The sequence below is a fragment of the Muntiacus reevesi genome, chromosome 2 (genome assembly GCF_963930625.1).
Source record: "Muntiacus reevesi chromosome 2, mMunRee1.1, whole genome shotgun sequence".
NCBI lineage: Eukaryota > Metazoa > Chordata > Mammalia > Artiodactyla > Cervidae > Muntiacus > Muntiacus reevesi.
In genome coordinates this window covers 51,432,674-51,446,367 of record NC_089250.1, presented here as the reverse complement: position 1 = coordinate 51,446,367, position 13,694 = coordinate 51,432,674, and the positions used below count along the sequence as shown (strand labels likewise).

Below are 13,694 nucleotides of genomic sequence, written 5' to 3'. Positions count from 1 at the left end.
CAGAGCTACAAGGGAGGGAGGGAGTGGCAGCATGTAAGTCTATTTAACAGAAACCATCAGGGGTGCTGGAATGCTCCTAAGCAAACTACACATCCAGAAGCACTGGCAGGCTCTTTGAAAGTGACTTGATGAGTGAAACCACCAGGAGCAGAAGGAGGAGCAGGTATGCCGAGCACAGTTCCTAAGAGCGGCACCAGGGAAAGGAGTGAAAAAGCACAGCTGGGGAGCACGGGTTCTCTGACTCTGTGGTCACTGTGAGGACTGGGCTCTGCTTAGCCAGCGCCCCTGCTAAGCAGCAGGCTAATTATTGCCTGCCGTGGGTGCTCAGCCTAGTGGGTTGGCAGCGACGCCAAACCCAAACAAGGCATGAGTCAAACCACTAAAATATTGTGAATGGAGGTTAAGGCTGCAGGAAGGTTTGCCCAAGAAATCGCTGAGCACGATGCAAAAGGGGACTGACTGCTGGTTACTTCAGAGGTCACCAAGACCAGGACAGGGTGGCTGCAAAAATGAACTCTTCCTTTATCCCGGACTTCTTCCCATGAACAGGCAACAGTGCTGGTTTGCTAAGAAGGGGAACCTTGGATTCTGTAGACATTAGTAAGAGGGAATGCCAGCTGTCAGTCAGGCCATCTCCCTCCCTCCCTCCCTCCATCCCTCCCACCAAAAGATGAGATGGCCCTTACCTGGGTCCCACAGAAAGTTGGTAGCAGGGCCCAGACTAGGTTTCAGTAGCACCTTTTCTGCCACCAGTTTCAAGCTCATCCATGACCGCGGGTGAAATCTGTGACATGGAAAGCTGTACTGAACCTGGTTTCTCATTCGAACTGTTACCAACTGCTACTGCTGAGGCTCCAGCTCCCGATTCAAGCTTGAAATGGGGGGACTTCCAGGTTCCTTTGTACTGACTGCTCTCTTGCATGAAAGGAAACAGGGGGCAGAAGGCGATGTCCTGCAGGCATTCCCATGGGCCCAGGGTGCCCACGCCTGTGACTCCTGGGGACACTGCACTCTTAAGACTCAACTTCCGGGTCCACCAGATACCTGAAGGTCACAGAGGAATGTGGACAATGGTCAATTCAGAGAAAATCAATTTTTTAAAAAGAGAGACAAGGAAACATCTTCATTCCCTTGAAGCTGTCACACCTGTGGTTCCTGGCCCGTCCCAGTCATGCGGCCAGGCAGGGCTCAGTAATGAATTCCTGAGTTCCTGAATGAATGAGTTTGCTTACTGGACACCCAGGGAAGGAGCCACGAGGCACAGCGGGAGCATAGAGATCGAGAGGTGCAATCTTTCCCCATGGTGGGTTCGCAGTGGACAGTCATTAGGTCGTGTTACACATTCAAGCACTTGCCAAGGGGCCAAGAGGAAGAAGGAATTAACCCTGGTGGTGGTTTAGGGTAGGAGAGACCCTAGGCCCTGGGTGGCACCTGGGGTGGACGATGAGCTGGACTTGGTCAGAAGTAGTTTTGTGGGGTGAGGACTGTTCTGGGAGGAGGGAACAGGAAAAGAAACATGGGTGGTCAGGCACACGTGATCCAGGCCACTAGTAGGGTTGCAGCGTGCTGGTACAAGAGGGCTGTTTCTGGCTCCCAGGTTAAGGTTCTTGTTGGAATCTGTGGGGTGTGATTATTCTGCCTCCCAGTGGAGACGGCAGCCCTGGGCTGGGGTGGATGACATGGTGGAGGAAGGCCTGGCAGCCTTCTACACAAAGTGGTTGGTACCCTCTGCCTTCCACACACCAAGGCCAGAGCCCCACGTGGGACAGAAATACAGGCTGTGGACACAGACGCTGGGCCCAGTGTGAAGGGGTTCCCCATCCCTGAGGCCATGCAGAGACCCTGAGGCACAGTCCTCGAGGGTCAAACATGGATGCAGACCTCTGCCTTCAGGAGCCCGGCACTTCTATGTCAGGGACAGGCGCCCTGTCCCACTAGGCCGGTGAGTGTCCCCACCAGCAGCTTAGCTGGGCGAGTGCTGGCTTCAGGCCCCAACCTACAGAGGACCTGAGCCATTCTGGGCTGTGGGTCTGCACGGAACTCCTTTCCTGGGAGCTGAGACGCCAGCAGCTCCTTCTCCATTTCCAGGCCCCCATGCCTGTGTCCCTGCTGTTCTGCTCACCTCAGATAACTTCCCAGCTCAGCCTCCACCCCGCTGGGCTGTGTGCTCCACAGATGGGGCAATCATTCTCGTCCCCAGGGCCCGCATGCCGGCCTGGGTGTGAGCTGAAGAGAGGAAACGCTTTCCCCATTGCATGGGAGTCGAGGGAACAAGGCCCCTCATCTTGGTAAGGGCTGAGAGGGGCTCAGAAGGATCTGCAGTTCTGTCTCAGCCTGTTTTCCTCCTTTGTAAATAGGAGATAGTAATTGCCCCCCTGCCTCCCGCTCAGAGTGGCCACGTGACTCAGGGGAGAGAATTCGTGGAAAGTAGCTTTGATTGCGTAGTGTAAACAGACACTGTGTAGGCTTAAGGTAGTGGTTCTCAACTCCAGCTCTGGTTCCATATTAGAATCACCAGTAGAGTTTAAGAAATTAGTGCTGTCCCTGTGGTGGGGCTCAGGCTAATATGAACTCTCCAGGTGCTCCTCGTGAGCAGCGAGGGTCTAAGAAATTCTAAACTCTCTCTGGAAGTGAAGGGGGCTAAGGAGTCCTTCCTTCCTCACTCATACTGACTGTGTAATGTTGAGGCAAGGAGGAGGCTGTGGGTGTTCCCCTCTCCCTGGCGGTTTCCTGGACTCGTGCTCATTGCCATCACCACCACCTCGGCTACATGCAGGGTGCAGCCTGGAGTGGCACATGGTCAGGCTGCACCGGCTTCAGTGTGAGCTTGGGCCAGTCTCTGCCTAAGTGTGTGATGTTTGGCAAGTGATGACACTTGACTGGACTTTCAAATCCCTCATCTGTGAAATGGTATTGACAACATCAGAGGGGTTTGTAACTGTGAAAGGACATGTGCAAGTAAAACACTCTGCAGCTTGTCTGCCCATCTGATGTCCTCCATGGCAGCCCAGAAAAACTCAAACCCTTCTCTCTCCTCTGTCGCTGATGCCATTGTGTGTGGGATCCTAAGACATCTGTACCACTGACAGGAGCCCAGGTGCCAGTGATGGGTGCATGTGGGGTCCCAACCAACACCCTACAAGGGAGGATGTTCGTTTTTACTGTTCCCTTCTACAGAGAGGCTGAGACCTTGCTCAAGGCCACTCAAACCACCAGTTCAGGGCTCACTCAATTTTGCCCTGGGACCCTTGTCAGCCCCTTGCTCAGTGTCACCCAGAGAACCCCTATTTCCCCACCACCTGAGCACCAAGAGATTGTACCACCCATGCTGCCCAGGGACTGAAAATGTCTGAATGCAGAGGAAAGATGAAGGGAAGCAGCACAGGCTAGGGAGAGAAAGAAAGAGACTGGTGAGGGCTGGAGTGAGGGAGGACCTGGCCAGGAGCTGGAGATGTCCTGATGCCCAGAGGAGGGGGGCATGTTGCAAATACCAGCCTCCCCGTGACCAGGATCTAAGACCTGGTTTCTGGGCCAAGCTCTGACTTTCAACTACTGGTGACCTCAGGAGACCTTCCAGGACCTCATTTGTTTTACCTTTCACAAGGGAATATTGCACCATATCGCTGCTTTTCAAGCTGTCAGTTTTTACCATTAGCAAGCTGTAAAATCAGTTTAGTGGATTGTGACCAGCAAACTGTTTTAAAAATGAAGTAGAAAATATCATTGCGCATAGTAAGGGTTCATACTGTTTTGTGAAACTTCACATCAGTTATAAACCCATATGTGTAAGCAATGTACAAAATGTCCTTCTTAACGCAGTCTCTAACAAAAAGCTTGAAGACATTTGGCTAGATGATTTTTAATATATCTGTCCTGTGAGTCACCTTTCACAGTCTAGAATCTGTTCTGTGCTTCACTTTCTTTATCCTGAGAATATCAGTGCCACCAGCAACACTGATGTGGTAGTGACTGCTAAATGTGCTTCTCTTATTACCCCTGCCAAAAGTGGACCACAGAATAAGGCGGAAGGGCATTATACTATCAGTTACATACAACTAGGTTTGACTGTAAATGGCTGTGACTCTCAAGAGTGGGGAAACTGCCCCTGGCCTGCTGGTGGAGTTAGGCAGTGAGTCAAAGACGCAGCATGGGATTGTGAGATGGGTCCTGGATGAGAGTCCAGAGACATCTCACTGTGGGCAAATCACTTCCCGGGCCTCCAAGTCCTCACAACCAGAATAATAGGGGAGATGCTCAGTCTCCAAGACGTTACTCCCTCTGATGTTTCTGAGAGTCTGTGTTGATGAGTCAATTGTAGGGGTGAAGCCACTCTCCTTTCATCCCTGCCCTTCATCCAACAAGGCACAAAGAACAGCGCTGAAGCTCATAAACATCCATGAAGTTGTAAACTCAGGAAGAAACTTGGATGGTTGTGCACCTCCCCTATTCCCTGCCCTGTTGTTCACCCACCAAGGCGTGTCTGACTCTTTGTGACCCCATGGACTGCAGCACGTCAAGCCTCCCTGTCCCTCCCCATCTCCCAGAGTTTGCCCAAGTTCATGTCCATTGAATTGGTGATGCCATCCAACGAACTCATCCTTTGTCAATCTCTTAGCCTCTGCCTTCAATCCTTCCCAGTATCAGGGTCTTTTCAATGAGTCAGCCCTTTGCATCAGGTGGTCAAAATATTGGAGCTTCAACTTCCACAGCAGTCCTCCCAATGAGTATTCAGGGTTGATTTCTCTGAAACCAGGACTGACTGGTTTCATCTCCTTGATGTCCAAGGGACTCTTGAGAGTCTTCTCCAGCACCACAGTTCGAAAGCATCATTTCTTCGGCACTCAGCCTTCTTCATAGTCCAACTCTCACGTCTGTACATGACTACTGGAAAGATCATAGCCTTGACTATACGGACCTTTGTCAGCAAAGTGATGTCTTTGCTTCTTCATGCGCTGTCTATATTTGTCATAGCTTTCCTGCCAATAAGCAATCATCTTTTATTTTCACGGCTGCAGTCACCTCTGCAGTGATTTTAGAGCCCAAGAAAAGGAAATCTGTCACTACTTCCACCTTTTCCCTTTCTATTTGCCATGAAGTGATGGGACCGGATGCCATGATCTTATTAGCTATTTTTTTTCCCATTTATTTTTATTAGTTGGAGGCTAATTACTTTACAATATTGTAGTGGTTTTTGTCAATATTGAGTTTTAAGCCAGCTTTTTCACTCTTCTTTCACTCATCCTCATTAGTGGCTGTCTAGTTCCTCTTTACTTTCTGCCATTAAGGTGATACCATCTGCATATCTGAGGTTATCCTCCCTTTCCTTTCTAGAACAAACTCAGGCTGAGATTAGTGCTACGTGAAGGGGTGGCAGGTGGGAGAACAAAGGTCCCTGGATAATCCACAAACAGGATCATCAGATCCCTGATTTGGACTGGCAAGCTGATCCTAGGATTCAGAAGTGGGGAGACGACTGAAGGCAGCCAGCTGAAGGAGAAGGCTTTCAGGAACCACCTGGGAGCTTTGTGAGCATGCTCTCAACCTGCCCATCCCACTTGGGGGTTCAGGGATGCTCCCCTTCTACTCATGTCTCATGTAGAATGCCTTTGGGACACTGTGGCCTTCCAATGACTCACTCTCTCCTCTGTATCAGGATACAAATGCCAGAAGGGAGGACAATGTGTAGTGAGGTTCCTTACCACCTGGGTGTATTCTGGACTGAAGGAACTGCCAGGGTTCCCCTCCCAGGTGGAGAACAGGAGACCATGGCAACAGGGAGGGTAAGACCTGTCAGTCACTAGGTACATGAGCTCAAATAAGATGTTTATCTCCTTTGGTTAAGGAGTTGGAGATCGACATGTGCACTCTGCTATATTTAAATTGGATAACCAGCAAGGTCTTCCTGTATAGCACAGGGAGCTCTGCTCAGTGTTATGTGGCAGCCTGGATGGGAGGGGAGTCTGGGGGAGAACGCATACATGTAAATGTATGGTAGAGCCCCTTTGTTGTCCACGTGAAACTATCACAGCATTGTCAACTGGCTACACTGCAATATAAAATTTTAAAAAAATTTTAAGATATTTATCTCTCTGAGTGTTAGTTTCCAGTTTCTTTTTTTCTTCAATTGAAGTATAGTTGATTTACAATGTTGCGTTAGTTTCAGATGTACAACAAAATGATTCAGTTATACATAAATATATATTCTTTTTCACATTCTTTTCCATTATAAGTTATTACAAGATATTGATATAGTTCCTTGTGCTCTACCCAGGGACCTTGTTGTTTATCTCTATTATACATAACAGTGTGTATTTGCTAATCCCAAGCTCCTAGTTTATCCCCCCCACCCAGTTTCTAGTTTCTATAAAGATTTCATCAATGGTGTGTGTAAGTTGCTCTGTGTACTGTTAACAGTTGACACACAGGACACTAATGACAAATGTGAGTCCTGTTTTTCCTCACCCTGCAGCTCAGAGAAGCCTTGCACAGCCCACAAGCACTCCAGGGAGAAGCAAGACTCTTTCATCCAGCGCTCACGGTGGGAGAGGCAGAGATGATCTTCTCTGTCAGCCGAGGACCCCACCTAGTGTGTGCAAAGGGCCCTTTGTCTCCTTTCAGTGTCTCTGCAGTCAAGGCACCCTGGAGCTCAGCCTTTTCTTCATTTTCTCTACAGACAAGCCACTGGGTTCTGGGATGAAAGAGACAGGCCTCTACTTTTTATTTTTTAATAATTAGAATTGTTTTTATTTTTCAGGACTTAGGCAAACCTATGTGAACTGGCCATGTGTACTTTTGTGTGTTGATTCCCCCTTTTTCTTGCAAATCTCTTTTTAAAAATTGAAGTGTAGCTGATTTACAATAGTATATTAATTTCATATATATAACATGGGGTTTCAATTTTTATAGATTACATTCCATTTAAAGTTGCTATAAAATATTGGCTATATTTCCTGTGCTGTACAATCTATCCTTATATTCATTTTATACTTCATAGTGTGTAACTCTTATCCCCTACTTCTATCTTGCCCTCTCTTCCCACTGGTAACCACTAGTTTGTTCTCTGTATCTATAAGTCTGTTCTGTTTTGTTGTATTCATTCATTTTTTTAGATTTCACATATAAATGATAATATATAGTATTTGGCTTCCTGGGTAGTGCAGTGATAAGAAGTCTGCCTGCCAATGCAGGAGATGCAAGAGAAGTAGGTTTGATCCTTGGGTTGGGAAGATTTCCTGGAGTAAGAAATGGTAACATGCTCCAGTATTCTTGCCTGGAAAATTCCATGGACAGAGGAGTCTGGCAGGCTATAGTCCATGGGGTCACAAAGAGTCGGACACCACTGAGTGACTGAGCACACACACACACACACACACACACACACACACACACACACACAGTATTTGTCTTCCACTGTCCGACTTATTTCATAAGACCCTCCAGGTCCATCCATGTTGTTGCAAATGGCAAAATTTCATTCCTTTTTATGGTTGAGTAGTATTTTATTGTGTATATATACACCACATCTTCTTTATTTATCTGTTAATGGACACTTAGATTGCTTCCATAGCTTGCTGTTGTAAATAATGCTGCTATGAACATTGTATCTTTTTGAATCAGCATTTTTGTATTCTTTGGATAGATACCCAGGAGTGGAATTGCTGGGTCATATAATAGTCCTATTTTTAGTTTTTTAAGGACCGTCAATACCGTTTTCCATAGTGGCTGTACCAATTTACATTCCCTCCAACAGTGTACAAGGATTCCCTTTTCTCCACACCCTCGTCAACATTAGTTATTTGTGGAGACGCCTCTGCTCTTGACACAGCTCTAGCAAACAGTGTTTAAGCCTTGGCAGAAACCAGCTACAGGTGGGAATCCCTGCTGCGCCCCCCCCCCCCATTCCTTAACCTGTGCTATCGGAGGGGGCTGTCCAGGGACATACTTTCTGTTCTCAACCCATGGTCAAGAATAGTGAGCTTCTCCTGGGGAGAAGACACACATCCTTTCGGGTTTGGGAGTGAGGAGGAATCTCTGGGGAGACTTGTGTGACCTCAAACCACTGTACCTAAGAACTCTTCTTTTTTCTAAAGCGAGACAGTGAGTAAATCTCTACCGACTCCCATGCACAGAAGATAGTAACTGCAGTTGGTAAGAAGCAGGTGTTTAGAAGGTGGGGACGTTGCCCTAGAGGGTCCTAACTTTCAGCCAGCCAGAGACCACCCAAGATCTGAGCTCTCACCATTCAACATTTATGTGCAGGAATGTTCATCTCCTTTTGTCCCACCTTTCTCTCTGTGCCTTTCTCTTCAATCAGTAGACACTTGTTGGCTACATGGATGTTTTAGTTTTCCTGAGTTTAAGAAAAAAAGCTTTTTAATTTATTCTTTCAATAGTTATTTGCTCAACGTATAAATAAATGAGTGGACATGTGAATGAATGACTCTTTAGTACACTGAGCAGGTGGCACGATCACTGTCCAAGCTGCTTCAGCAACAACCTTGGTTCATCACCCCGGATTCTGCATCCCACTTGAGTCGATGATGAGCCTGTGCCCACCCCTGGAGCTGCTTGGAGGGATCCCCATCCCCAGGCCTGCCCTGGAGCCATGCCCTCTATGTCTCCCCTTTCTCTTCCAGATAAGACTTCTGCTCTAGCCGTAAATACACCTGCTCTTCTGGGCCTTCAGTCTCTCTGCCTGTTGTCTGAAATGCGCTTGACAAATTTTTCTCTTCCTTCAAGGCCTGGCGTTTGCGATGAATTTTTTTCCTGATTCCTATAACTGAAAGTGATTCTTGCCTGTATCTTCTAGACATCTTTTTGGGTGGGGGGGAAGGAGATTGGATTTCCCTCATCATTCATTCTTATGCACTGTTGTCTTATGCACTGCTGAAGCTCTTTGAGGGTTTAAACTAATTTTCATACATTTTCACACCCCAACATGTGCCTTACATAGTGTCCTACAGATAACAGGTAATCTTTCTATGTTTATTAAATGAATACCCCTTATGCATCTTTCCTGATAGACTAAATTTGGAGCCCTAGTCATGAAGGTCATTGCATGACATTAGTTTTATGTTTGTTTGTTCATTTAGCCCCTCATTTGTTTATCTGATTGTCCTAATCTAGTCAAGCAATGCATCAGGCATTAGAATATAAAGATAAAGAAGGCACATTCTAATGAACAGAGGCAGACATATATAAATAAGAGTTGTGTCATCACACTCCCATCATAGCTGTGACCACATTGTAAAGATAGAGACCAGTTTCATTTGCAGAAGTTTGGGTGTTGTTATGTCTCAAACATAACTCAAAGGGATTAACTATCTCAAAAGTTTTAAAAAGGTTGAACTCCTCATATCCCATGGAATCTCTCATAACCCTTCTCAGCTTAGCTCCCTCACCTACACAATCATCTGAGAAGTTGGGGGTAGATTTTGAGGTGTTTGTCTTCAGGATCTTATCTGGGATCTCGTGGCCTAAGACCACTCTTGCCAGTGAGCCTTTGAAAGGTCCTCCAGGCCAGTGGTTTCCCAATCTTCAAGTCTCAAAATGCTTCCCAGAATCACACGCTCCTTCTCAGCCTCAGGGGCACAGGCCAACACCAAGGTGTTGCACATATACAGTATAGATGACACGGGTAAACATTTGCTGGGTGTTGGCATGATAGAAGGCACTTGGTGTCCGGGAAGACACAAAGGGAAAAGCAAGAAAGCCAAACCAGGATGGTAGATTCAAGAGAAGTAGCCTCCTCCCAGCCCTACGTGCACCACTGTTCACAACGGAAGGAGAATAACGTGCACAGAATTGCTTACTCAGTTTCCTTGCTGGTTGGGGGAAGCTACTTCCTTGGGGGCTGAGTGATAGTCAGCCAGGTGGAAGGGGAGATGAGGTAGTGTGTGCAAAGCGTCAGCCACCTGAAAAAGCAGGTGGGAATAGGTTATGAAGTGCTTGCCATCTTGCATTTTAATGTGATTTTTCCAAGAAGATTCTTCCCTAGCAAGCCCTGTCCAAAAGCTGCCTCTTCGGTAACTTACACCTTTTTCCATATGCCACCATCCCTTTTCTCCCAGTATCTCAAGTCCTCTCTTCTGTCTCATGACTTTAGGACTCCAGAGTGTCAACTGGCAGACAGCCTCCAACCGGCAGGCACATCACACAGACAGGTTCTACAGCCAGGATCTCATCGTACGGAGAGGCCAACCCTTCCAAGTGTCATTGACCTTATACCGAGGTCTCAGCTCTGGAGGAAGAGTGACATTCACAGCTTCCACAGGTACCTGCTCACTGCTCCCCACTCACCTCCCACATACACACCTTGAGGAGACCTTGGGGCTGTGCATCCAAGGGGTGGTGGTGGTGGCCCCAGGCTCTAACCCAGATCTACCACTGACTTGGTAGAGTCAACTTTCACCTATCTCTGAGGGTCAGAGTCTTAACCTCAAGAGGGATTTGGACCACATGTTCTCCAGTTGCTTCCAGTGCCATAACATGCTGCTTCATTGTATAACGTCTCCCAAAGAGTCCCTGCAGTTATATTGGGATCTGGCTTCTCCATAGTCAGCCAACACTACTTGGTTTCCATTGTCCTATGTCTTTTTTCCAGGGCCTTACCCCTCAGAGTCGGCCAAGACAAAGGCTGTGTTTCCACTCTCCAATGGGACAAGCAGCAGCGGCTGGGGTGCACAACTTGTGTCCAGCAGGGACAATATTCTGAACATCTCCATCCTTAGTCCTGCAAATGCGCCCATTGGAAGGTACACGCTAGACATGCAGATCTCCTCCCAGGGCAGTGATTCCGCGATGAAACTTGGGACATTCATACTGCTCTTTAACCCCTGGTTGCAAGGTAGGCATCCAACCACCCACACTTCCAGCCATCAGCTAAGGGATGCCCATGGAAAAGAGACGGAGGGGATGATTTTCATGGGCTCAGGTTTGATTAGGGGAAGTTTGTGGAATAGGGAAAGAGCACAGAAGCTAGAAGTCAGAAGCCAGGGGTTTTAGTCCAGCTCTGACTCTGAACCCACTATGTGAGTCTGTCAGCCTCTCTACCCTTCTGAGCCTCAAATTCCTCACCATTAGATGGATAACTTGCTATTTCTGGGACTATTGCAAGGATCTCATGAGTTTTCCAAAACTGTATAGTATGGTGTAATGACTACAGCATCTTTCTGCAGCATGGAGACAGCTTGTGCCTGAAGAAGCAAGTTTTTCATTCCCAGAGGTCTCATTTTCAGATTCTTAGGTCATCTCAGCTTCTCTTTCAAGTTTATAGTTCTCATGATATGACGTGGAAGCATTTTACCCCAAGGCTTCACTCCTCGTTGCAGCTGGGGGAAGGGCTGAAGGTGTGGCTTGCTCCAGCCACCATGTGGGTACTCAGGACTAAGACAAGGACGAGTCTCTACAGTTCTCTGTAAGATTCTATCCCCTACTATCTGTTTTTTTCATGTCAAACAGCTGATGGTGTCTTTATGAGTAACCATGCTGAGAGAGAGGAATATGTTCAGGAAGATGCTGGCATCATCTTTGTGGGAAGCGCAAATCGAATTGGCATGATTGGCTGGAACTATGGACAGGTAAAAGGATCATAGAGGCTGGCAGGAATGTCCCTATTCTACCCAAAGAAGCTCTGCGGCAGACCCCACAGATAGGTGGCAGTTCCCAAATCTGTCCATTTGCCTGCCTCTTATTTATTCATCCATTCAGAAGACATTCATTGATGATATACTATGTGCCAGCGACCAAGGTACACCTATGGATATAGGAGATGGATAAGACATATTTCATGTCTTTGAAGAGGTCACATTTTCATGGGCAAAACAGACACATAACTAAATTGATGCAACAACATGTTGTTGGTACCATGATACATGAATGAAGATAAGGCCCAGTAGAGACTTGCACAACAGTAGTTTCTATTATTCATTCCATGTCGTAATGTGATGAAATTTCCTTGGTGTGAGTATTCGACCTCCCAAGGGTCCTAGAGTACTATGACATCTGAGTCCACAGAATTCCCGAGTTTGCTCAGCTAGCCACATCCAGGGATTCCCTCCATATTTTCTTCTTTCCAGCAGACAAATGAAGCATTACAATGAAGTCGCTTGGGTGGGGGCCTTGGATGCCCAGCAGAGGGTGGACAGACGTACATTCTCCCGTGTCTAGTAGTCAACCAGGGCACATCTGCCATGTATTTTATCTTCAGTATAATGCCATATATTTTATATGTTGAGTTTTATATGTTGTTTTCTGTGTTAAGTTTCATAGAAAAGAAGAAAAAGGGGTGGGGTGGGTAAGGGCATAAGGTTCATGGAGGGGTGGAAGGGAGGATATTTTTGATGGGATGATCTGGGAGAGCCTTGCTTAGAAAGGAACTTAGGATCAGAAACTTAATGGAGGCAAGGGAGCTGGATAAATATCTTGGGGAAAAGCATTGGAGGAAGAAGGAACAGCATATATGAAGACTATAAGGCAAGAAAGAGATTGACCTTCTCCATTTTGTGAAAATGTCTTCAAATTCCAATTTTAGTGAGACATTTTATAATCAGTTCCCAAAAGCCTAAGTGATATGCTTGAGATCAATGTCAGAACTAGATGGAAACTTTGAGATGTGCTCAGCCTGATCCCTTGTTATACAGATGGTGAAATTGAGGCCCACATAGGTCAAGTGACTGCTCTCAAATTCGTAACATTGAGGGAGTCTCATTAAACTTCAGGGGCCTCAGCACAAGGCCTTGCATACAGCAAGAGGTCTGGATGAGTTTTCAGGGTTAAAGGCCAGGTGGGTGGTTGTTCCTCTGTCTCTCAGTTCTGGGAGCCGTGGTGGGGGCGGGGGAGATATGGGCAGTGCCCATGGCTCTTACCAGCATAACCTCCATGCCCTCAATTAGCCGATAGTACTTGTAATTTCTTTCATTGTAACATATGGCCCCATTTTGAACAGTTTGAAGAAGGCATTCTGAACATTTGCCTGTCAGTCCTGGATAACAGTCTGAATTTTCGCCGTGACCCTGCTACGGATGTGGCCCGCAGAAACGACCCCAGATATATTGGCCGGGTGCTGAGTGCAATGGTGAGTGCTGAGAAAACCATAATAACTAGTTGTTCGCCTATATCAAACTCAGCTATGGGTTAGGCACAACCACTCATCTTGTTGGTTGATGTCTCACAAAATAAAGTTGGTGGTTATTATATCCCCATTTTGTACATACAGAGCACGACACGCCTCTAAATTAAAGGACTTGCCTGAGACACCTGGGAGTGAGTGGCGGAGGCAGAACCAGACCCAGGCTGCCGGCTCCCAAACCCTTCCCACTGTATTGTGAGGCCTTCCTCAGACGACAAGGACTTGATCTTTGGGGGTCCGCCAGGGCTGGGAGGACACAAGCTGAGACACTGCTCCATCTCTGGGGCTCCTGGGGAAGGGGTTACGCTCCTTTGCTCTGACTTATCCCCTCCTCAGCACAGAGGGTGTGAGTGCCAGTGGGGAGGGCAGAGGCTGACATGGTCGTTTTCTAGCTGGGGAACCTGATGAAGGGAATCACTCACAACTTAGCCCTCGAGTGAGTCTGTCCAGAATAAAGCCTCCAGCTGCCCGCCTGGGGCCACCTTCAACTCACCCACTCCCTCCACGTGAGAAACCTACCCCACCTATCCAAACACACACATTAGCTGGATACATACACAAGCTG

General features: G+C 47.3%; 1 protein-coding gene across 1 annotated transcript in view; it reads left to right on the top strand.

Annotated features, from left to right (window-relative positions):
- Positions 1–10,095: 10,095 nt before the first annotated feature.
- TGM3 (transglutaminase 3) overlaps positions 10,096–13,694 on the top strand; it is a 30,054-nt gene continuing 26,455 nt past the window's right edge. Inside the window, exons 1-4 of the mRNA XM_065919647.1 lie at positions 10,096–10,273; positions 10,604–10,846; positions 11,461–11,579; positions 12,947–13,075. Coding sequence (XP_065775719.1) covers positions 10,096–10,273; positions 10,604–10,846; positions 11,461–11,579; positions 12,947–13,075 — 669 coding nt within the window. The remainder of the gene's footprint in view (positions 10,274–10,603; positions 10,847–11,460; positions 11,580–12,946; positions 13,076–13,694) is intronic.